Source organism: Mytilus californianus, unplaced genomic scaffold, assembly GCF_021869535.1.
Source record: "Mytilus californianus isolate M0D057914Y unplaced genomic scaffold, xbMytCali1.0.p SCAF_5, whole genome shotgun sequence".
In the NCBI taxonomy this organism is placed as follows: Eukaryota; Metazoa; Mollusca; class Bivalvia; order Mytilida; family Mytilidae; genus Mytilus; species Mytilus californianus.
This window is the reverse complement of record NW_026262701.1, coordinates 89,441,276-89,468,388: the sequence shown is the minus strand read 5'-3', so window position 1 is coordinate 89,468,388 and position 27,113 is coordinate 89,441,276. Positions and strand designations below refer to the sequence as shown.

The window sequence follows — 27,113 nt, the reverse complement described above, 5'->3', positions numbered from 1 at the left end:
GGTGAACCCCGTCTGACAAACATGTAGACCTTGCAAGGAACCCATACAACAAATATAGTTATCCTAGTACTCATATAATGAGTGAGAAATTCAATAACAAATAAATGAGGAATGTGTCCATGGGACACAGATGATGCCCCCGCTTGCATATAACGTTATAAAGGGACACAACTCAAGAAGGGTAAAAGTGACGCTACCCAAATTTGTACTTGATCTGAGTTTTGTGGTAAAAAAAAAGTTTTATTTTTATTCAACCAATTGTCAAGGACAATGAACATATGACAGACAGAAACTTCTTAACATATGGAATCTTCATACAAGGTATGATGTATCCAGGTCTTCTACCTTCAGATATAAAAAGCTTTATACAAATAGTTTACGACGCAGTTGCATTGTTATCCCTATGTCTTGCATGCTGTGACTTTTGTTGCAGGTGAGACAAAAAAGTAACTGACATGATAAAACATAACAAAAATTCAAACAAGACAACGAACAGCCTAACTCATGTGTAAAACAACAGAAAAAACAAAAATTGATATACAGTAACAAACAATTAACCACTGAAGTACAGGCTAATGACTTTGGACAAGCACATACAAAAATAAATAATATGTACATAACATGAACTGATAAATTTAATATTTTTATGCAATATTAGTGCCCTTAAATGGATTTTATCATATTATGTCTTAGTAAAAACTCATCATAGATACAGATAAAACTCATCCTGAAACATGCACATCAATAATCTAATTTGTTCATACTTTTTAAATCATAACAAAATATCTTCCAAATATAATGAATAACTTTATAATTTACAAAATACTCACAAAACAATTATAGGCCAAGCAGTGTGTATTCTAAATCAACAGAAAAAACATTATATACAAATTATCTGCTATTGACAATAATTTACCCGTAGCCTTTCTTAAAATTATGTATTGTAATGATTAACAAATCCATTTGTACATGTTTACTATCAAAACATGTGCATAATCTGGATAACAAATATGTATTTAATAAATAAATGTGTATATGAACCTTCTAGAATAATAAAAATCTACTAATAAGGTTAAGGTAAAATGCTTTTAAAATCAACAAAAATTATTTAATATGGTCAAAATGCAATAACATAACATTAAGGGTTCCATTTTTACTGCACCAGATATGCATTAACTAATGTCTCTTTAGTGATGCAATCTAATCTAACAAAAAATGTGTTCAAAACAAAACACAAGTAGTTGCAATTTGTTCACCAAATAAAAACAGAATATTTTGAAACTTTTAAAACAACACCAATTTTATCTCTAACCAATTTAATATGCAAAATAATTAAGTGTTGCATTAAGATTTATGGTGTATTGATATGCACAACGTACTCCTACAGACAAGATTCTTCCTTATTTCACATATAAAATTAAATAGGAGGCACAAATTGCAATTCAGATTATATCAAAATTTAGTTAAAGCCTAAATGACTTACTGGTAAACATTAGCAGATATACAACTGTTTTATAAAAAGCAAAGTAAGAGAAAAACTTGATTTAAGCTCAATAGAACTGTCAAATCTTAGTCAAAACCCTAATTAAGCAAATTTTTTAAACAGTTTTCAAGATTAAGGCAAAAGACACAAGAAATTGGTAAAAATTGTCAATTACGGGCAACTGAAAATTTGGGGGGTGGGGGGTGGATGGAGGAGGGATGGAAAGAAGATAAATCTTGTTATTCTAGACATTTTTGCCCTGCTTTTATTTTCAAGAAATTAGACAATTACTTACAATTTATTCGAAACCTGATTAAAAGGAAGGATAGGTGCAAATACTTTGTCAAAAAGGCTGTATGTACAACTGATGAACTTAAAAAATTTATATAAGTTGATGTGAAACAATTAAAAAATTAATTAATGCTAAAATCAAGTGAATTTCAGCTTACATTAATTTCTTTTGTGAAGACCATTTACAATTACAATTTCATATGAAAGCTAATTTCATATCAGATTTAAATAACTCAAATTGGTAAAACATGGTGGATAAATAAATAAATATTTACATATATAAACAAATACTGTTTAGGGAGCAAGATAAAATTCATACATGTCTGATGTTGCTCTTTTTCCTGTCAAAAATAATACAAAAATTCATCAAAATATCAAAATCAACATAAAAAAAATTAGGGTTAGTCAGGAAACCCTAAGCCTTAAACAACAAATATATTTATTGCCCTAAGCTATAAGCTTTATTTCAACAAAGGTTTTAATAAATAATAGCTGAAAGTATGATTTTAGTTTACTCACAAAAGGACACCTTACTCTAAGAATGGTTTTACTGCTAGATGGGAAAAGTCAATGGATTGCAATATTTCTATACCCAAGTCAACCCTAAATGTTATCAATCACTCTATATATGTGCATTGATGAACATAGAAGCAGGTTAAAAGCAACAAATTAATACGAATCATATCTTGCAAATATGGTATTTGAAAATATCAATTGAAACTGGCCCTGTTTATAGAAACTGAGCTACTTATACAAAAATATAAAAGCAATCAAAACAAACTTAAAATATGGTAGATACTGCTTAGTCTACATTCTCTATCTGCTGTTCTTTTCTGCTGATGCAACATGGAGAAAACTGAACAAATCCAAGTGTAAGTAATGGTGTTATTAATTCTTTTCTATCTGCAGCCTTTAAGTAATTATATGGTCTGCTATAGTACACAACAGGACTGTTAACACACTGGTTCCCGGTCATTATTTCTTCAAACTGTACAGTGTTACATTGGAAATAGGAAAATGTTACCTGCATAAAAAAAAATCAAAATGAATGGCAACTTCAATTTACAAATCTGAAATAAATCATAAACATCTTAACTGAACAAAATTGCAGATACCTCAATTTGTTCATGCTTTATATTATACAGTAGTTTAAGTTAAAAATAAAAGTAAATTAGATAATCAAACTTAACCAAAAAAGTTTTTGAAACAAAAGAAATTACTAAATAGATTCATCTAAAAAAAGTTTCTCCTTGTTATGCAAACCTTGATCCTAAATTTAATTGTTGATTGATGCTTTAGGGGAATTTTCAAATAGAGGTATATCATTTTTTGAGACAAAAATTGGTGTCATTCTCATTGGAAAAAATACATTTCCTGTATTTAAATATACATGTTCAAAAAAATTGTACGGTTAAATAATAATATAATTGGGAATAAACAAATACATTTCTTGCAGAAAATGCTCTAGTTAGAGTTAAGTCATTTTGCTAACTGTTTAACGCAAATTATACCGGTAATTGTAATTTCAATAAATGACTTCATGCAGATTTTATTTTTCCTCTTTTCTTTGAAAAAACAGACGTCTTATAAATCCTTAAATATTCACCTTTGACACATAATAAACAGAATGATTTCATATAGTGTAGATCAAACGTAATTATAGGTAAATTACTGTAAACCAACTAATTGTTGCGAGCGATCTATTTTCCCGGATAGAAAAATAACGCGAATATAAATCGTTAGAAAACTTGTAAAACTTTGATCTTATCTTATTTTAATACATGAAGTAAATTTGAAAATCGCGAAATTTAAACAGCCGCAAAGTGGTCTAAAAAGTTTACTTAAGTGTTGTTGTCATTTTAGTGGTATTTAATTTTTGACAACCCTTCATACCATCTGGTATCAACTCAAGGGAACTCTACCAGCACAAAACATAGGAGGCATTGGTTCAGCAGCTCTTTATTTATTTTCGATATTCTGAACCCCTGCATTCCTGGATCCGCCAATACCACACAGCGCCGACCCCATGGCCATCTCTACACTGAGCAAGAACGAAGAATTCCAAGAAGCCAAAAATCAACTGATACCATCAATTACTGCCGAAAAACCACCAAACAAAAGGAAAATTGTATGAAGAACAAACAGAGGATAAAATTGAGAATGGAAATGGGGAATGTGTCAAAAAGACAACAACCCGAGCAAATAGCAAAAAACAGCCAAAGGCAACCAATGACATTGGTTACTTTTTGTCATCTTACACATATTTTGACTTTGGTTACCTCTGGTCATCTTACACAGATATTGACGATGGTAACATCTGGTCACCTTACGTCAATATTGATTTTGGTTACCTCTGGTCACCTTGCACATATATTAAATATAGTTACCTTTTAACTTCATAGTACTATTTTACTACACCATGAAAACCAATTATACCATGCATTTTTCGATATATAAAATTGAGAATGGAAATGGGGAATGTGTCAAAGAGACAACAACCCGAGCAAATAGCAAAAAACAGCCAAAGGCCACCAATGGGTTTTCAACTCAGCGAGAAAATCCCGCACCAAGAGAAGGGCTTCAGCTGGCCCCTTAACAAAAATGTGTACTAGTTCAGTGAAAATGGACGTCATACTAAACTCAAAAACATATAATTGAACTAAAATTAAAAATCATACAAGGCTAACAAAGGCCAGAGGATCCTGACTTGGGACAGGCACAAAAATGCGGTGGGGTTAAACATGTTTTATGAGATAACATACTTACAACAGGGCTGCAAATAAATCAAGATGTATATGTACCATCGTTCCGTGCCATCAGAAAATTGAATGTAAAATTGTTTACGTGTGAAACCATACAAAGGATCTTTCAGGAGCAAATGGAGATGACACAACAAAGCCAAGATAGATTTCCAGGAGTATTTAGAACCTACCGAAATTGAACTTTAAAGAATTAAGATGCAAACAACATAAATCCATCCCAACATGATTTCCAGTTAAACCTACATTGCAAGAAATTTTGCAACGGTGAACTACTTAACGGCATTCCAGACATGATTGGAAGTAGTACCTCTGGCCACTTACTATCAGAACAGTTTACAACATTTTTTTTAAGATAAAGAAGATTACAACAATAATAGATTAACTCTGAATTTAGTAACTTAATTTGCATTGTACTATTTTTGATTCATATTCTGTTCAACATTACATAATTACATATAGTATCCTATAGCAACGTCAACAATAGATAATTATGACATCACATACTAGATACCATTTTTTTGTACTTCAGGGGTTCTAATTTTTTATACTTTGTCCTGAAGACGCCGATCTAATTGGTGAAACATGTCGACCAATAAAAGATGCAGTTTTCTTAAGTGTTGCTATTCTGTACATGTACAAAATGTCAAACAACTAACATGCTATTCAGGTCAAGAATTGCATGTACAGTTGTGTAATGAATTGTGTAAGAAAATGTCTGTTCAATGAAGCAATACAAGGGTATGGTATTAGCTGTGGTCAATTCAGACTAAAATTGAACTGTGCAGGATGTATAAATTCATGGAAATTTAGTCATGTTTAGTCAAAATGGGGACATTAAATCTGATGACTCATGGAAAGATGTTTCTGCTCTCTTTGCGTTTTAAGAACCCTTGCTACAACTTTTTGGGGGTCTACAGGTGGCCTGTTGCAAGGCAAAATTTCTGTCCCTATCCAATTTACCCTAGATTTCCAGAGGCATTTAAAATCCCTCACCCAAATTCATTCTGGTCAACCCCCTATTACAGGACCTACTGATTGTATTAATTGTAAATTTGTCTTGTCCTCAACATGCATGAAATATTTGGCACTGGATGTAAAGCAATCAACAATCAATCAATCAAGCTTTGTCATTAGATAATAAACAAGCATTCTGTGAGTATTGCATGGCAATACATAGTCCCCTACCGGTTACAAATTCATTGCATTGGAACAAAATTCTAACTTGATCTATAACTTGTCATGGTGTAAACTATATAACAAATATCAAGTCAATATCTTCAAGCAGGATGAAAAAAAGTGTTGAAAACTGATTATTTAAGTGAATTTTCTAAGTCCAAGGACCAAAACTCTGCACAAAATCATCAGACCTGAACAAAAATCAAACTTGATCTGTTACTTGTTTTGATAAAACAATACGTCAAATATCAAGTCAATATCTTCAAGCATGCCGGAAAAAAGTGCGGAAAACTGATTATTTGAGTGAATTTTCTAAGTCCAAGAACCATAACTCTGCACAAAATCATCAGACGGGAACAAAATTCAAACTTGAACTGTAACTTGTCATGATAAAACTACATACCAGTTATCAAATCAATATCTTCAAGAATGACAAAAAAAAGTGTGAAAAACTGATTATTTTAGTGAATTTTCTGAGTCAAAGGACCATAACTCTGCACAAAATCATCAGACCGGAACAAATTCCAAATTGATCTGTTACTTGTCATGATTAAACAATACACCAAATATTAAATCAATATCTTCAAGCATGAAGAAATAAATTGCTTTGCCGAGCGCAGCTGGATACGACCGCAGAGGTCCAACCCTGAACAGTTGGGGCAAAAATTGACACAATATTCGCTCTTAATACAGGTCTGAATTTGGATTGTAATTAAATATTTGACAAATCTTTTGCGGTCGTATAAAAAGGTGTGGAACACTGATTTGCTGGACTGACGGATTGACAGACAGATAGACAGACAGACAAGCAGACAGAAAGACAGACAGACGGACTGAGTGCACACCTAAAGTCCCCTTCGACTTCGTCGGTAGGGGACTAATAAAAGATCAATGCTTACATGTGTCTTCTGTACAATGATACCTAATAGACCATTCTTCTGTGATAAAGGGTAATGCAATAATAGCTCTCCTCCATGCTGACCCTGTAATCTATCATCAAGGTGCCATATAACTTGCTCTTTACCTATTACTTTCTTTTTCCCTGACCTTGTACTATACTGTAAGGAAATAACCAAGTCTTCCTTTGCTTTAAATTCTTTCTTAACCTAGAAAAACAATCAAATAAAAAGGTTGTTTTAAGATTGTGTTCCTCAGCTGTGATCCCTTACCTCTTACACATGAAGCATACAGCAAGAAAAATTTCAATATTCAGTCTTCATGATATATTTTGTAGCTACAGACCAGATGCTGCTTTTTCAAAAAATTTGCATAGATTATAATGGCCTGTTGAAGAGGTTCTTCAAGCATGGGCTAGTTGTGAAGAGAATACTTGAAGAAAATGTTCTACATGTTATAAATTGTAATCAATCTAGAATGCCCAAGTAAACAAGTGTAGCGTCACAAAGACTTTACACTATAATACATGAAATATGTTACGTTCCCGCTGTATTTACAACAAGCTGGTTTGTGTCTAACCCCATATCCATAGGGGGTCACCACGTGACGGCGTCAAACCAATCACAATGTCATAATTTACCCGCGGTGCAATAAATATTTATTACATGGATTTAAATTTATGTTCTCTGGTGAGGACAATTTCAAATTTCAAACTTTAGTCATGTTTTGGTTAAGAACTGTCATATTACTATATCAATTCATTAAACTACTCTTACAAATAGTTGAATGGGTTATTATGCTAAGCATACTCGCAATGTAAAGTAGTGGAAACAGAAAGAAGGTTTTTGAGAGATCCAAAGGTGATCACATATAACAATTAGTCACTTTCAAGCTGCTGACCAAATTTGAAGTCATTCTGCTCAGCAGTTCATGAGACATGGCTAACAATAATATTTATTTTTGATGAATGAGTGACAGGAAGGACAAAGTAAGTGCAAGATAGTCCCCATTCCTAGTGCGGGTGTGAGTTCCCAAATGAATAGTTACATATATTTCATGTAACGTTATGTAAGTTTATGTGCTACAATCGTTTTCAGATCACACAAAAATAAATACTATGCACTAAGGTAAGGAAAAATGCAGTTCTTTTAATAAAAGGTGCAAGGGGAAAAATAACCCTACGTAAATCATTCAAGAAATAAAAGAAGAATGTGTCCATGGTTAACAGTTGCCCCCAATTGTAAAATAACGGCAAATTTAGCATTTTCTTCCATTCATAAAAGGACATAACTCAAGAAAGGTGAAAGAGACGCTACCCAAATTCAAACTTGATCTGTGTTTGATGGCATTGTGTGTAACTTTGAAAACATTTGTTCAGGCAAATTAAAGTTGGAGGGAGGAAACAGCAAATTCAGCAATTTACCCGTTTTTAAAGCTTAAGGGAGAACTTGAGAACAGTAAAGTGACGGCACCCTAATTTGATCTTGATCTGTGTTTGAGGGAAACAGCAAATTCAGCCATTTTTAAGCATATTGCAATGAGTTCCATTGCAGTTCTATAGTTAACATATACCTCACAAACTGCTAATATCTTTAAATTAGAATGATGTATGTCTGAATTGGTAATATCTGGAAAGACAATATCAGGTATAGATGAAACAGCTTTATCTCCTATATCAACCTGTGCTTTACCAATAACAGGAACACTCCTATAAAATATTAAAATTTCTTTACACATCAAAAAGATGGTATAAAAAATCAGATATTACATGTGTATCGGGATTCTTTCAAAATCTTAAAATATTTAAAATCGAGATTTGATCTTTGAAATGTGTCCCTACTCACATAATGCAGTTCCTTCAATTTATAAATAAATTTTTTTTTTTTTTTTTATTTCTTTTTCATGCAGAGCTAGGTCACAGATTTACAGGTACATGAACATGCATTGGTGTTTTTCTGACAATCCATTTTAAGGAGTTAGTATCTTCCAAAGTCATCAGTAAGCAGTTTCTAATCTAGTGAAATAAAAAACACTATCATGGTACATTTTTTTTCATATTCCTTATTCATCAAAACCTCAAAATTTTACAGCAGCAAATAAAACGTAGTATTTCGGAATGCATGTACCAGTATCACACTGCTTAACTGATCCTTATCATTTTGTTTGAGGTCTGACTCTGTGTGATATGATCATGCACCACTGCTGTCATATAGCACAAGGAAGGAATTTCTGCATTTTTCTTTCTACTTCCTCACTTCTTGAATGAAATGGGCTGTTAATTGGTTCAATTTTATAAATATTATTGAAATAACTCAACAAAATTAATTATAAGGAACATTTCCCCATGTTTATACCTTATATTTTAGGTTTGAACAGATTGTTTTTTTACTTCCCTTTTGCAGTCCTTGATGGGATTTGAATGTTACAGGCAATAAAACTGATAATACTAAAGACAAGAGTACACACCCTGAAATGTCTCGCCTGCTTTACTGACCACTGATTTTATGTTAAAATTCTTAAAGATAAAGGTTGTATCACATGAGGTCAATGTTAGATAAGTCCTGTCAGACAGACATGTACACCTAACAATTATTTCATACACCAAATATAGTTGACCTATAGCTATTGCTTATGGTAATTGAAAAACAGACCAAAACACCATGAATTTTTCTAGCATTCCACAGGGTCCGGTATTCGACCCATTCCCAATGGCAATTATCCTACATTTTTCCCAATTTTGGGAGTAAAATTCCCAAACGATCGCAAAATTTATTTTCATCTTTATTATTCATGATAGCGATGTTCATTTTGTTCAACCGCTAGCTTCATGCCAAAAATTGCCAACAAGTAATGAGTAAATCCGAGTAAAATGGTATCTGACTGACAAATACAACACTGAATAAAATGCTTCGCTGGGGCGCAGCTTGATACGACCGCAGAGGTCGAACCCTGAACAGTTGGGGCAAGTATGGACACAACATTCAAGCTTGATACAGTTATTAAATATTTGACACAGCATAGGTTTCTGACACAGAAAGAATGTGGTCTAAGAACTTGAATTTTTTTAATTTACCTATTATGGTCCAATGTCCAAAATCAAAATACATGGTTAGATTCAGCATATCAAAGAACCCCATATATTCAATTTTTGTTAAAATCAAACAAAGTTTAATTTTGGACCCCAATTTGGACCAACTTGAAAACTGGGCCCATAATCAAAAATCTAAATACATGTTTAGATTCAGCATATCAAAGAACCCCATATATTCAATTTTTGTTGAAATCAAACAAAGTTTTAATACTGGTCCCTATCTTAGACCAACTTGAAAACTGGGCCCATAATCAAAAATCTAAACACATGTTTAGATTCAGCATATCAAAGAACCCCAAGAATTCAATTTTTGTTAAAATCAAACTAAGTTTAATTTTGGACCCTTTGGACCTTAATGTAGACCAATTTAAAAAACAGGACCCAAAATTAAAAATCTAAATACACGGTTAGATTTGGAATATCAAAGAACCCCAATAATTCAATTTTAGATGAAATCAAACAAAGTTTAATTTTGGACCCTTTTGACCTCAATATGAACCAATTTGATAACGGGGTCCACAAATAAAAAATCTAAATACATGGTTAGATTCAGCATATCAAAGAACCCCATATATTCAATTTTTGTTGAAATCAAACAAAGTTTAATTTTGGACCCCAATTTGGACCAACTTGAAAACTGGGCCAAAAATCAAAAATCTAAATACATGTTTAGATTCAGCATATCAAAGAACCTCATATATTCAATTTTTGCTAAAATCAAACAAAGTTTAATTTTGGACCCTTTGGACCTTAATGTAGACCAATTTGAAAACTGGACCCAAAATTTAAAATCTAAATACACTGTTAGATTCAGCATAACAAATAAATAAATGTGATCAGAGATTTTACAAATCTAATGCGCCATACTGTGCAATTAAAGATTACTTCTTGAAATTTTTCATTATTTGAAATTTGAAAAAAAAAAAATATTTGAAGAATAATTCTTTTTAATTTTTGAAATCTGAAATGAGAAAAAATTGACCCCCCACAATTTCTTTTTATCCCCCCCCCCCTTTTTTCCCCCAAAAAATTCTTTTCCTCAAGATATGTTCATAATCTCAATTCAAATTTCCAATGGAGTTGGCAACCATAATTACCCATTTAAATTTACCATAGTGCTAACTTAATCTATTTTATAATAGAATTAAAAATATAGTGTCAAATCTTTCATATGGATTTTTTTGTAAAAAAAAAAGATGCAACATTTGCAGATATTTTTACTGGTCTTCCTTTATAAATATGCAATTCTTTAAACATAATTTAAAAACAGTGTAAGGGAAGTAACCAAAACGTTGTATTTGGATTACTTCCCTTACACTGTTTTAAATTATCTTTATTGTTCATTAACCATTACTTTATACATAATTTAAAAGCAGTGTAAGGGAGATAATTTCAATGATGTATTTGATTTATCTCCCTTACACTGCTTTAAATTATGTTTTGTACTAAAGTATTTGTCCATTAACCAGGACAACCTTGTTTTTCCCCCTTTTTTGCCCCTAATTCCTAAACGGTTTGAGCCATAACCCCCCAAAGCAAATCCTAACCATCCCTTTGTGGTATGGAAACTTGTAGTATAATTTCAGAGAGATCCATACACCGTTCTACAGTTATTGTCTGGAAACTAGAAAATGCTTATTTTGGCCCCTTTTTGGCCCCTTATTCCTTAACTGTTGGTACCATAACCCCCAAAATCAATCCCAACCTTCCTTTTGTGGTATTTAACCTTATGGTCAAATTTCAAAAAGATCCATTCACTTAAACTAAAGTTAGAGTGCGAAAACCAATGTGTCTTCGGACGACGACGACGCCAACGTCATACCAATATACGACCACAAAATTTTTTTGCGGTCGTATAAAAACAATGGATGCCATAAACAGGAAATGAAGACAATTACCAATCAAATACAATAAAAAAATAATAGTTCCAGGCAGGTGACAAAATACATCTATGATGATGAAATATAAACTCTAGAATTGAAAACTAAAAGATATATGGAAAAGAAAGATAAAGCAGGAAATATTTTATACAGAAATTCAAAAATACTTTAAGTTCACAAATTTTCATGTCAAAATCCAATAAAATGTGACAGTAATTTTCTTTATCATTAATAAATGTTGATATTACATGTAGATGTTTTTATAGCTAGTGTAAACATATTACTTCAATTCCAAGAGGTAATTTCTTCTCAATTTTGAAGGGCCAGTAAAAATCTGGAAGTTTCTTACTTTATTTTCACAATAAAAGATAAACTTTTAATGAACTAAACACACTAAAACTCAAATCTGGTATATTTGCTGTTTTCCCAATTTCACTGAAAAGCCCGTGAAAAAATTCCCAAAACTGGCCAGGGTCCTTTTTCCCAAAATACCCAGAAAAAACCCTGAACACACAACCCACTGTTGACAAATGAACCATAAAAGTGAGGTCAAGGTCAGATTTTACCTGCCAGACAGACATTAACACCTTATAATGATTCCATATACCAAATATAGTTGACCTACTGCTGATAGTACTTGAAAAAACAAATCAAAACACAAAAACTTTACATTGACCAATGTATCACGACAATGAGGTCAAGGTAAGATAATCCTGCCAGACTGACATGTACTCCTTACAATCATTCCACACACCACATATGGTTGATCTACTGTTTTTAGTATCTGAAAAATGGACCTAATCACATAACTTCAACCTTGAGTACTGATCCATGGAATGAGGTTAAGGTCGTGTGAACTCTGTCTGACTGACATGTAATTGTTGCAAGGAGCCCATATTTACCAAATATAGTTATCGTATTACTCATAATAAGTGAGAAATTCACATGACAATAAAAATATAATTTTTTTTCCAAGTAATCACTGAACCATGAAAATGAGGTCAAGGACAATAAATATATGACAGAAGGAAACTTCACAACATAAGGTATATCCATACATGGTATGAAGCATCCAGGTCTTCTACCTTCTGAAATATAAAGCTTTAATTTTTATACCAATAGTTTACATAACAACAACGCCACTGGATAGTAATTCATGTAATTAGAATTGCACAACAAAACAAGAAATGATTAGTCATATTGAAATGCACATTTCTCCATACAAAAATATTCACAAAGTTAAAAGAGTTTTTCATATTATTTATAAATGTTTTCCTCAAAATGTTTACCGTTTAAGTCAAGTAAAAACGAACACATCTGGAAAGCCAATATTGAACTAAGGCTGTTCTGTGATCTTATTCATTCAATCCTAGCTTACATTCATTAAAAAGATTGCCTCTGGCGGCCCATTTATTTCTGTTTGATTAGAAACAACATAATAATCATGTGAGACACATGAGATAGCATTCCACATACATTTTGTATAATTCCTGCTAAGTGGTTTCAGGGAAGATGAATATGTTAAATGTTTACAGATCAAAGAGGATTTGACTACCATGACTACAACAATGGCTGCCAGGTGACAGCATTAGCTCATATGGCCTTTCAAACCAGATACAATGTAAGATACAAGATTACACCTAAATCCATTTCTTTTAAGCTGTATTAATATGCACTTACAAACTCATTAATCCAAACTGTGCAGCAAATTCTTGAAACAAACTCTGATACATTGCTTCTGTCAAGTTCTGGGTTGTCTTAATCATACTCATATTTATCAACTGCTGGACAAAGAGTTCCCCATGAACTCGAAACCTAAAAAATAATGACAAATTGTTAATGCGTCTTATTCTATAGCAAAGTATCCCTACAACCATGAATGCAACATTAAAATGGGACAATTTATTCTTAATCAAAGTGATCTGAAATCACTGATGGAAAGATTGGCGAAATTGTGTGTATAATTTCAATCATATATTACTTTACCATTTCAGTAATAGTGGACAAGAACAACTTGCTATAGCACTATTGCTTATTTGTTAGTTACATTACTGCAGATTTTAGGAAAGATCTGCAATTTTTCAGTGGATAGAATAGCTTGCACTAGCCACAAAGTCATATTTTTCTCTTACTGTTTATGACGTCTTTAAACTAAATCCATTGGATGTTGGATGTGTACTGATTGATAATTAAGTCATAGATGCATCATTTTTTTATTAGTTGTTATTGGCTTTGAACAAGTCATTAACTGCAAGTACTCTCAGATCTGTACTTAAGTGTCTTTTTGTTGTTGGGATGTACAATTACCTAGCCACGTCCACTCTGTGTTTTTGTTAGATGTATTTCTATTTGTATCCATCTGATGAGTTGAGCTTTTTTCAACTGATTTTTATAGTTTGTTCTTATGTTGTACCGTTAATGAACCATGACTGTAGGTACAGGGCTAAACAATCACCATGGAAATGAGATGTGCCAATGCTAATACAACTGCAAATCAAATACCATTGACTTTTCATAAGTCGTTCCCTTTAAACAAACCTGAACACAAACATTAACTTGTAAACTATGTCAAAGTTTCAAAGTCAATGAACCATAATTAGGGGGTGGGGTTATATAATCTCCATGGAAATGAAACTTACCGAATATCATTGACTTAACATTAGTGGTTCATCTTGAACTGACCTAATCACAAACCAATACATGTAAACTAAGCAAAAGTTTCAAAGTCAATAGACCATGACTGAGGGGTAAGGACCAAATATTCTCCATGGAAATGAGATGTGCTAATGCTTATACAACTGCATACCAATTATCATTGACCTACCACTAACAGTTACCCTTAAACTGACCTAATCACAAACTAATACATGAAAACTAAGCAAAAGTTTCAAAGTCAATAGACCATGAATGAGGGGGTGGGCCAAATAATCTCCATGGAAATGAGATATGCCAATGCTTATACAACTGCATACCAAATATCATTGACCTACCACTAGTGGTTCCCCATAAACTGACCTAATCACAAACTTATACATGTAAACTACATGTAAGCAAAGTTTCAAAGTCAATAGACCTTGACTGAGGGGGCAGGGCTAAATAATCTCCATGGTAATGAGATGTTCCAATGTTAATACAACTGCATGCCACATATCATTGACCTACCACTAGTGGTTCCCCATAAACTGACCTTATCACAAACTAATACATGTAAACTAAGCAAAGTTTCAAAGTCAATAGACCTTGACTGAGGGAGCAGGGCCAAATAATCTCCATGGTAATGAGATGTGCCAATGCTAATACAACTGCATACCAAATATCATTGACCTACCACTAGTGGTTCATTATGAACTAGACCTAATCACAAACTAATACATTGTTGATGCCGCCGCCGGAAACAGCATACCTATGTCTCGCTTTTTGACTCTGTCAAGGCGAGACAAAAATCTAGAAGTCTTAACGAATTGTTTTCCTATCTTTGAAATAATTCTCTTGATTTACTATAGGAAAACTCCCCACTAAAAAGCCACTGACTTAAGGGGGAGTTTCCCTATACATTCATGATATTTTGACAATTTAAGAAGAAAAGTTTTACATTTATTATATACATGTATGTATATCTTTACTGGGTATTATTTAGCTGACAAACTGTTGACAGAGAGGAGCCAGACGTTCAGATTTAAGCTGAGGTACACCATACATTTGTTGTATTTAGACTGTACACATCATGCACATGTAGGACAAAAAAGTCATTTTACAATTTTGATCTACACTAAAAAAATGTATCAGCCATTTCTGCAAAATTTTGACATCAAGAGAAAATGTTAGACTCCACAAAAGAAAATTGATTGTATAACACCAATAGTTCAAGTGTTGCAAAATCTAGGATCAAGTATCAAACTGTCAAAGATTCCCAAATAGTAGTATGATTTATTGATTCTGAAAAGAAAATGGGACTCTGGAAAACGTGCTTACTACCTAAAGGTGGTATCAGGTCCGTTCGCCCCCTAGGTCCGTTCGCACCCTACACATTCGCACCCAATTTTTATTCAAATTCAAGTTGAATTATTAGATATTTTTTTATATGTATATACCAAAAAAAATATATTTTCCTGTATAAAAATTGGGGAATTATTATATGAATGTTTTTTTGTTTTTTTTTTTATCAATTTGATGATTAATTATTAAATGTTAATTACATGTACATTGTATGTACAAATGTATGATTACTGCTAATTGGTATTTATACACAGCTAAATTTTGGTATTATTGTTGTGTGTTTGAAAATCATGATTGTTGTTATAACTTGCTTTTAAATACTGCATGTATTTAGCTTGGTATGAGTAAAACATTGAAGATTTTAAAAGGAAAGCACGAAAGATAATTGGCCCCTTTGATCTCACTTTATTTTGAAACAATGAAAAAAAAATTATATCACTGCACTAACCAAAACATAATTTAAGATTTATTCAGCACAAAAAATCAAAGAGCTGAAAGCTCTGAGGAAAAATGACGCCACTGTCTCTAATATTGTGATATTTTTTATGCAAGTCTTGATTTTCACATACCGTAATTAGTTTAACATTCCAACATGTCTCATAAGCATATAATTGATATTCGTATATGTGTGTGTTATGTGAAGATGACAACTGGCTGTTTTTTTAGTACAAATGTATAGGTCAAGACTACCTGAATGATCGACAGTATCCAATGACTACTGGCTGTTTTTTTCTATAAATAAATAGGTCAAGACTACCACAATGATCTACAATATCCAATGACTACTGGCTGTTCTTTTGTACTAATAAATAGGTCAAGACTATTTGAATGATCTACAATATCCAATGACTACTGGCTGTTCTTTTGTACATATAAATAAAGACTACCTGAATGATCTAAAGTATTCTAAGTAATGTGATTTTTGTCTTGCAATTACATTTTTCTAAATCAAGAATATAGACTACTAGTATCCTTTTCAAACCAAATGATTATGAAGAGCCTGTTGTTATCAAGCTCTTATACCCCACATACTCATTAAATAAGTTACTAGTGACCTAGTTATTTCTGTTACTTGAAGCAAATTATATTTCTGTAGCTTTAGACAATAGTATAATATTGTTTTACTAGTTTTATTTCACCTTGAAGATTAGACAAATAGGGATACTTCTTTGATTTTTTATTTCATGTCAGTCAGGTCGCTTTATATGAAACTTGAAACCACTTCTCTGCCATATTGTTATTTCATAACAACTCTGCCCTTGACCATGTTGACCCATGTAATTGATATTCATTCTTTAACCATATATCATAGTCAGTTAGTTTTTGATTTTGCACTCCCACACCACCTTTCAGGTCAAATGTCTGTCTCCATTTAAGTTAAAGACATTGAACAATCATGGTATTAAACACAATTCCAATAGTGATAATGCTGTTCTAGTAGGTCACCATATATTCAACTCGGGTAGCATTCCAGTTATTGAAATTTGTGTCAGATTAGAACAATGATCTAGACCTTTAGGAATGGATCTTACAATTTAATATGGAGCCATAGTATGGGACCCCTACACGGTAACAAAAAAAAAAAACCAAGCTTGAAAAGATACAACGTCAAGCGGCAAAATCTATCACCAGAAATTACAAGTCAAGAGAGGATGGACGGGATACGTCTCTAAAATGCTTGCCTAACTGGAACTACAACAAGATCTCCAGACAAGGCGAACAAGGAGTTGAAGCCAGAAGTTAATATTTATGTTAAAGTAGTTGAGGGGCTGATTCCCGCTATTGAACCATACTGTCATTCTATAATATTATTGCGTAAGTATTTCTGTAGTGTCCTTGTTATTGGTCCATGTCTTGGTGTATTGGTCTGAGGCGAAGCCCAAGGCCAATACTGCTGGCCGAGGACCAACAATAAGGCCAATACAGAAATACATGTAATAGTATCTTTATTAATTAACTACAGTGTTACAATATTTTTTTATTTCATTTCACAAGAGATAAACATTTTTACCTTGAAGTGGAACTATCCAAATCTCAGTTTCTTTTTATAAGATGCAATATCTTATGATTTGGTGCCGTTTCCATGCATCTTCAGCCTTTTCTCATCTGATGAATTTTTCTACCCTTTCCAGTCACTATAAAGTGTTACAACTTTAATTTAGACACAACACATAAATAGTAATTGGAAAGGTACTGCCATTGCATGTGTAATCTGGGAACAGTATATCTGTTATATATATGTTCCTGGTGTAATGCAAATATATTTTAAAAAAAAATAATGTAAGAGTTGAAATTGATACAACTATCCATAAGCCAATTGACCAAAGAACGAAGATTTGCGCAATTACAGAATGCATATGCCTGGTTCGGGCTTAAAAATAAAAGACCGTTTACAAAACATGAGAAGCGAAAGTGAACAGTAAAAATCGACATGATGAAATTATGAGGTCGTCAAGAAATGAACTTTGTGATAATTTACTCGTTCCCTAAACCTGAAATATTTCCATCGTCTACTTTCAAAATGCTTTTCAAATGAATGGGACCGTCTTTAACCTAAAATATATGCCATACTGAACGTTTCAGCTTGTTTATGGTGAGTAAATAAAAACTGCGTCGTACAAACAACTGTTTACTTTCAGTTTGAGTTTATCGTGACTTACGATCTAAAAACTAGAGACGTTCCGAAATCCTGTTTTGGCCGGATCAGAACTCGGCCAATACGGAAAAAAAATCTGTATTGGCCGAGTTGACATCTTATATTGCATATGCAGTTTCCATCATTTTAAGTACAATAACAGTGTAGTTAATTAATAATGATACAGTTACAGACTCTGCTGCTATAACTTTGTGAACAAAGATTCATACGCACCGCGTGGGTATAACCGTATTACTAATTTCCGATTATTAAAATCTTCGTAAATCTTGATAAAGACCAGTTTCTATCCAATGGATATCAAAATGATTCCGATTATTATTTTTTTAATGATTGTAAAGTTGAAAAGGCATGAAAGGCTGACATTATTTAGGAGAACTATTTTGTCTAGCGATTGCTGATCATTGGAGGGTAAAAAGTCCAACACCATAACAAAACGGATCTATTTATCATGTATACATACCGATTGTTTACGATTGTAAGACATGTGCAGAAAAGTGAAAGCTCGAATAAATATGAAAAATATAACAAAGGGATAGCTCCAAATACCATTTAATAACAAAAAACATATGGACAGGTCAAGATATCTTTTTGGTAAATAAAATAACGTATGTAAACTGGTTCCCGTCCGACTACAACACTTTAACAAAGACTTTGTTCGAGTGTAGCGTAATACAAGCAGATTCCAGTTAGTATGTAAAATAGTAAATATGAAACCGAGTGCGGTAGGCGGAGGCATAATCAACTTCCGTTAGGTCTGGTCAATGGTATCGGAAACATGCCGCTGATAGCGTCATTTTCCAAAAACTGTGAGAATCTAACTTTATTTTGAAACAATGAAAACATAAATTTATAGCAATACACTAACCAAAAGATGATTAAGATTTATTCAACACAAAATAAAAACAAACGATGTCAGAATCTCACTTTATTTAGAAACTAGAGGCTCTAAAGAGCCTGTGTTGCTCACCTTGGTATATGTGCATATTAAACAAAGGACACAGATGGATTCATGACAAAATTGTGTTTTGGTGATGGTGATGTGTTTGTAGATCTTACTTTACTGAACATTCTTGCTGCTTACAATTATTTCTATCTATAATGAACTTGGCCCAGTAGTTACAGTGGAAAATATTTTGTAAAAATTTACAAAAATTTATAAAATCTATGAAAATTGTAAAAAATTGACTATAAAGGGCAATAACTCCTTAAGGGGTCAATTGACAATTTTGGTGATGTTGACTTATTTGTAGATCTTACTTTGCTGTACATTATTGCTGTGTACAGTTTATCTCTATCTATAATAATATTCAAGATATTAACCAAAAGCTTCAAAATTTTCTTAAAATTACCAATTCAGGGGCAGCAACCCAACAACGTGTTGCCTGATTGGTCTGAAAATTTCAGGGCAGATAGATCTTGACCTAATGAACAATTTTATTCTGTCAGATTTGCTCTAAATGCTTTGGTTTCAGAAATATGAGCCAAAAACTGCATTTTACCCTATATACTATTTTTTAGCCATGTCGGCCATCTTGGTTCGCGGTTGGGGTCATCGGACACATTTTTTAAACTAGACACCCTAATGATGATTGTGGACAAGTTTGTTTAAGTTTGTCTTAGTAGTTTCAGAGGAGAAGATTTTTGTAAAAGGTTACAAAAATTTATGAAAAATGGTTAAAAATTGAATATAAAGGGCAATAACTCCTTAAGAGGTCAACTGACCATTTTGGTCAAGTTGACTTATTTGTAGATCTTACTTTGCTGAACATTATTGCTGTTTACAGTTTATCTCTATCTATAATAATATTCAAGATAATAACCAAAAACGGCAAAATTTCCTTAAAATTACCAATTCATGGGCAGCAACCCAACAACGGGTTGTCAGATTCATCTGAAAATTTCAGGGCAGATAGATCTTGACCTGATAAACAATTTTACCCCTGTCAGATTTGCTCTAAATGCTTTGGTTTCAGAGATATAAGCCAAAATCTACATTTTACCCCTATGTTCTATATTTAGCCATGGCGGCCATCTTGGTTGGTTGGCCGGGTCACCGGACACATTTTTTAAACTAGATACCCCAATGATGATTGTGGCCTAGTTTGGTCAAATTTGGCCCAGTAGTTTCAGAGGAGAAGATTTTTGTAAAAGTTTACGGACGACAGACAACGGACGCAAAGTGATGAGAAAAGCTCACTTGACCTTTCAGGTCAGGTGAGCTAAAAATGATTTTTTTTTATAGCAATACACTAAGTAAACCAAACCATGATTAAGATTTATTTAACACAAAAAAATGATGTCCGAATCTCACTTTATTTTGAAACAATGAACAATGGCGAACGGACCCGGGTTCCCTTAAGGTGAACAGAATGTTGCTGTTATAGTGCAAAATGCAAGTTGGATTGAGGTGTTAGAATATATATAACTGTCCAGGGATTCTTTTGGCACCAACTTAGAAAATTTGCTTTAGGATCCCAAAAGTAATTATAAGAATAATACGTGTACTGAGATGAAAGAATGCAACATATAAACTTTTCTGTTACTGGAACTTTGGGACCTTGTGTCATGTTTGTTTTAAACAATATATATATATATATAATACATATAAATTACTTCTGGAATAATCTAATGTCTAGCTTATCATTTATATCAGGAGGCTGTACATTCCATATACCAACATCATGATGCCATCTACTTTTGTATTCTACTGCCATCATTTCAAAGGCTGAAGAAGATTCAATGTTTTCAATATCATCAATGTCCAAAACATTATATGGATGTCTTTTGTGTTCAGTTCCGAAAATTTCATGGTTTTCAATCACTTTCTTACATCGATCAACACGTTGCAAAACTTTTGGATCTTTCAAATTGAAAGCAAATGAAATTAAATCCATTGGATCAAAAGCTTTTGTCGTAACGGATTCTATGCCTATTTTATTTAAAGTATTTTTGTTCCATTTTGAAGTACAGTCATCAATTTCCGTTGGAGAAGAAGTAATTTTTGTCTGATCTTCTGACGATGTAGTTTGATCTGAAGAGTCCGATCGAGGACTAGAACTTTCAACTACATTAGGATAAGATTGTGGACTAGAAGAATTTTCAGATTCTTCAAACAAGCTGCTGGACTTTCTTTTCTTGGACGAAGATGCTGAACACGTAGAAGACACATTTTCTGTCATCTTTTATTTTAGGAGCCTCAATCACTGAATCAGAAATCCAGTTGACGATGACCGTACATGGAACAAAAAACTGTTTCTTTATAGCAGTTTTTACGTTACCGGAAACTGTCTTGACAATGAAAGTGCTGCTAAATTCATGTACGCTGTCCGGGTTACACTAATGTCCTGACAATGTCCTGACAAAGTCCTGACGGATATGAAAATGCTAATTACGTTTTCATTATATAAAGGATTTACTTTAAATTTGGAACCAAGCAAGATGACAACATTAATTTAATAAATAAAAGAAAAAAAATTAAATAAATATTTTTAAGAGTTAGAAAACTTGACCTGACCAACTTCGACTTTGAAATCACTTATGTCCTGACCGATATGAAACGGCTTAATACTTTTTATTATTCACAGGATAGACTTCAAATTCGATATCAAGGAAGATTAAAACATTTAATACAAAAATATAAGAAAAAAATGAAAAAAAAAAAATTTTTAGAGTTAGAAAACTTGACCTGACCAACTACGACTTTGCCGCGACTAATGTACGGACCGATATAAAACTGCTAATTTCTTTTTTTTTTTGGAAGGATTGACTTCAAATTTGACACCAGACAAGAAAGTAATATTGATTTAATACTTATTTGAAAAGAATTGGGAAAAAAATACTTTAAGGGTAAAAAAACTTGACCTGACCAACATCGACTTTGTCGTGACTAATGTCCTGACCGATATAAAAGTGCTAATACTTGTAACATTGTTGGTATGATTGAGTTCTTATTTGAAACCAAGTCAAATTATAACGTTTTTTTTTAATACTTTTTATAAAGTAATTGGAAAACAATATTTCATACGAAATAAAAACTTGACCTAACCACCTTCAATTTATTAAACTTAATACACAAACAAAAACGTTTTTAGTTCTTACCTTATATTGTCATTGAATTTATATTTATCTTATCCATAAAACACAACATCCAAATCAAATAAATTTTGTTAAATGAAAAGATAGGGGAAATATGAGTACAAGTTGCTGACTGAGTATTGTTTACCCCTCATCACAACTCTACTTTATTTGATTTGATTAATAAGTGTGACTAATGAAACTAATTATTGAATTATTAAACCCAATTAAATAATTATAAAAGTGAAATGTAATCAGCTACCTACATTAATGATTTTAATAACTAAGTAAATGGAAAGGTTTTTTTTTCTTGATGTAACAATTGAATAAAAAAAACTGTATAAAAGTAAACGCAAAGGAAGGTGATATGAACCATTAAAATTAAATCACACCTATATTAATTACTATAATCACAAATTGGAATGTTTCCTAAAAATAATGTTTTTGTCTAAAATAGAATAATAAGTTCAGATGGAAAATGTTAACTCTTCACCCTTATTGTCCATATTGTTTTCTGCTGAAAATAAATTTATTGGTGATTTATCTAAATGACAATGCTTAAATCCATTATCTTGTGCCATTTTCAAATCCATTTTTCTTTCTTTGCAAATTTTACAAAATTTAAAATAATTAGACATTTGTTTAATTTCAAAACTATGAATACTCTGTTATACAATCCATAACTTTATTAAATTAATTTTTTGTTGATTTTCATGAAAAGGTGGAGGATTTGGAATATCTTTTTCATCAATATCTAAAAGTTGTAGCTGTTTTTTTTATTTAGTATTGCAAACAACGCTTTCTGTTTGTTGGATTATTTTTACTTTCTTAATTAGCTGGATGTTCACATTGTATTCCCAGTTTCCTGCATCTCATATATATGTGATCAGCAAGAGGATCATTCTGATTGTTAAAAGAAGAGTTTGAATTTACAGTGAGCCTGTTTAGAATAATGTTTTGATCAGGTTTTTCATTTTGATCCAAGCATAAGGAACCATAACTAGGATTGTTAAGTTGATAATCTAAAGATTTTGCTATTTTCTAGGATGCTATTTAAAATTTGAGGGGAGAACACTGCTGAGCAGTATAAATGTATTCCTGATCATCTTCTGTTTGTGGGTTTCTACATTAATTTCATGTACTAATTCAGAGTCAGTTTTATGTCATTTTTGCATTTTGTTTTATTAGCTTACTTTTCAATAAAATTGAGAATGGAAATGGGGAATATGTCAAAGAGACAACAGCCGAAGGCCACCAATGGGTCTTCAATGCAGCGAGAAAATCCCGCACCCGGAGGTGGTCCTTCGACGGCAAAATAAAATTCAGAATGGAAATGGGGAATATGTCAAAAATTTGCTTTCGAGTAATGCAATCATGTCGCTGCTGTTGTCCGAAGACACATTTGGTTTCCGGACAATAACTTTAGTTTAAGTAAATGGATCTCTATGAAAATGTATGAAATTGTACCAAAAGGTTCAACTTTAATACACAAAAGGAAGGTTTAGAATTGATTTTGGGGGTTATCATATGGTACCAACAGTTTAGGAGTCAGTGGTCAAAAACAACATTTTTGGGTTGTTTTTTCCATAATTTTTGTTTTTTTTTTCCCCAAAAATTTACCATTTTTACATTGATTATTTCTCATTTATATATAAATGCAACAAATACTGATATGGCAGGAGATACACACAAAACAGGGTGTGTAAATTATTTTATCGGTAATTTGTCAAATTGTGCATTTTTCCTTTGATGTGTACTTCTTGATAATGTTGACGTCAGTATCAGTGAACTGGTCATGATAAAGAAAATATATTGGGTCAGTTCGCAATTGACATGCAAGAGTGCACCGCAAAAGGATCTTCTTTCCCTTTAATTCATGCACGAGTTATTTCTTGAATGAAACATTTGTCATTGTTTGAAAATTTCAGTAATAAAAAGTTAGTTTAGCCTTTTTGAACGATTCACTGATCAATTGTGTGAAAATTTGAACAGAAAATGTACAATAAACCTGATAAAATTGCATTATCTGCAGAATTATTGATAGCTTTCCTTACTATTCACAAGGACATATAACTGACATATCGTCCATGCTATTCCGATCTGAGTTTTTATTCATACATAGTCTGGCATAGCTGCTGCTGTTCCAAGTTGTCTTCTTTCACTGCATGTTTCTTGAGAAGTATTTGTTTGACCTGGTCAGTCACTATAAAGTGTTACAATTCATATTTAGACGCAACACATAAATAGTGACCAAAAAGGTACCGCTTTCACATGTATGACATGAGAGAATCTAGAAAAAAAATTAAATGTACACATAATTTTTCAACATTTTTGTGGGACTATCATATAAAATTAAGAAGATATGTAGTTGGAGACTGCTGCTGAATAGAAATATTCAGCTCACCTGATACCTGTTTTCAAATTAGTCCATATTAAAGTTTGAAGGGTCCAAAATTAAAATATGTTTGATTTCAACTGACATAAAATTTTAGGTGCTTTTTATATGCTAAATCTACATCTGCGGCTGTATAAGGCTGTGCTTGGCAAAGCATTTTATTGCTTTTTTGTTTGTACTTTATTTTATTTTGGTCATGAAAATTAACTTGTAGTTGTGAAGTTGCTTACATTTTTAAAAGATGATAATTAGATAACTTTGCATGGTGACAACACTGACGTTTTTCGTAGATTTACTTTTCCCCAGGAATGAGGAAATATATTAACCGATGTTGAAAGACATGTATAATGTCAAATCATAACAATACAAATTGTTTAGTCTCAAAGAAAACTTGTAAGATTTCCGCAGTTATTTTTGTTGAATAGGTGCAAATTGGGTACTCACTACTCAGTGCAATTTGGGAACTGTGACGTTATAGCCATAAGTGTTTATTGCTTTAATAGGTTGAAATGTGCACCTGATTTAAGTATTCAGTAGAGGGAAAATTTTTTGATCAGGTTTAAACTGACGAATAAAATATACAGGCGACTGTGGGAGGCATAATAATTATTTATATTGCATCCAAATAATGTGTCGGCAGCTTGAATTTCAAAGGATGTAGCCAACATTCTTCCAAGTAACACCCTCTATACCTATCAAAAGTCATGGTATTATCATGGGTCAGTGGCGGATCCAGAACTTTTCATAAGGGGGGGCCCCGCTCCAGTTATGCTTCAGTGATTCCCTATATAATCAACCAAATTTTTCCCACGAAAGGGGGAGCCCGGGCCCCCTGGATCCGCCTATGTGGGTTATCATAACTCCATCTTCCTATAAAATCCTACTTTGGGCAATATGGGTGCATACAATATACATGTACCTATAAATGTATCACTCAGACTCAAGTCTCCTTTTGCAGCTGTTTTATGATTAAACTTGGAGAGTGAAAAAAAAAACAGTCTCCATCTCCTGGGACTGTTTAAGGTAGATATGTGTCATAATTAATGAAAAGATTTGTTGAGAATTTGTCAAAGGAAGTACAGTCTACAGATAGTGAATTTGAATATATTTTTTTTTGTTTAAAATTTTTGTTAAGTTTTGAATTTCACCTGCATTTGTCTGTGAGCTACATGAATAACCGTGATCACATTCAACAGTATAACCAACTTCATTATCACTGTAACTTGATATGGGAAATTCTGTAGCAGATGAATAATAGTAGTCATGGTCAACCAGACTTTCCAGGGCAGAGGCAAAGCACCGGATTTTACTACCTCCGGCTACGTTTCTGAGACTTTCTCCCGAAATTTATTGCTTGCAGTTGGTTTTTCTGTGTTCCCATGGCTGGACGGAACTTTTACACTACACATGTTATCATAAATTATGATATTGTAACTTTTAAATGAAGTACCTGTGGTTATTTAGGAAATTTGTCACTGATAATGGAAAGATGAAGCAGACGATGAAACATGACATAAGATGTTGTTGTCCAAACTTCGGTTATTTCCGTGGTACAATAAAATTTAAATAAACTACACAAGTTACCAAAATTTCTAAATTCTTTTTTTTGTAAACAAATAAAAATTCGTGTCGTATTTAACATCGAATTTATTCCGTTTGGTCCCGTTTTTTCAAGATCGCGATTAAACGAGAATCTGGCAGCCATTAAAAATATAAGGGTTAAACTAATGTCCTGACAATGTCTTGACTGATATTCCAACGCTAATTTCGTTTTCATTATTTGAAGAATTGACTTTTATATTTGGAGCCAAGCAAGAATACAACATTTATTTAATAAATATAAGGAAAAAAAAGAAAAAGAATATTTTTAAGAGTTAGATAACTTGACTTGATCAACTTCGAAAAAAAAAAAAAAATCGTACGAGATTTAACGAGAGTGACGAAACTTTTTAGATTGATCATGTAGAGAGAGTTATCGTTCTTTATTTCAATTCGATGCTTCTACCATAAATGCCAGCTAAAGCTGGCATATAAAATAACCTTTTCATTATACATTCTGTAGTACGTATAGCACCTTTAACTTACAATTATAAGAAAGTTTAATTTAAGACCACTTAAATTCTAAATTCTCATTTGTAAATATATCCAGTTCTTACTTATCTTGTTCTTACACCTCAGCACATTATGAATATTATTTTTATAAAATTTTATGATGACTATCCTATGAATTAATTATAATATTAATTATTTAGTAATTATTATTGCCTTATTTCAGTCATCTGTACATAATTAAATGTTTCCTTATGTTTTAAGGTGTATATAGTTTCTACAATTATACCCTATGGGTAGGAGGTATGGGTAGTGCTCCACAATTAATGGAGGAATATACAAGAAACTGAACTGTCGTTCCGG

General features: G+C 32.4%; 1 protein-coding gene across 2 annotated transcripts; it reads right to left on the bottom strand.

The window, feature by feature from the left end:
* Positions 1-21,517, bottom strand: LOC127701673 (uncharacterized). 2 transcript variants are annotated; one of them, XM_052205669.1, is made up of 5 exons: positions 20,846-21,517; positions 13,261-13,395; positions 8,182-8,317; positions 6,612-6,818; positions 1-2,798 (listed from the first exon to the last, which is right to left on the bottom strand). In XM_052205669.1, exons 1-5 carry the CDS (start codon positions 21,409-21,411, stop codon positions 2,577-2,579), a joined length of 1,266 nt encoding a protein of 421 aa, XP_052061629.1. In that variant the 5' UTR covers positions 21,412-21,517; the 3' UTR covers positions 1-2,576. The 2 variants fall into 2 exon arrangements, with proteins under 2 accessions (XP_052061629.1, XP_052061630.1); XM_052205670.1 differs by lacking the exons at positions 13,261-13,395; positions 20,846-21,517 and having other exon boundaries at positions 8,182-9,393.
* Between the last annotated feature and the right edge of the window lie 5,596 nt (positions 21,518-27,113).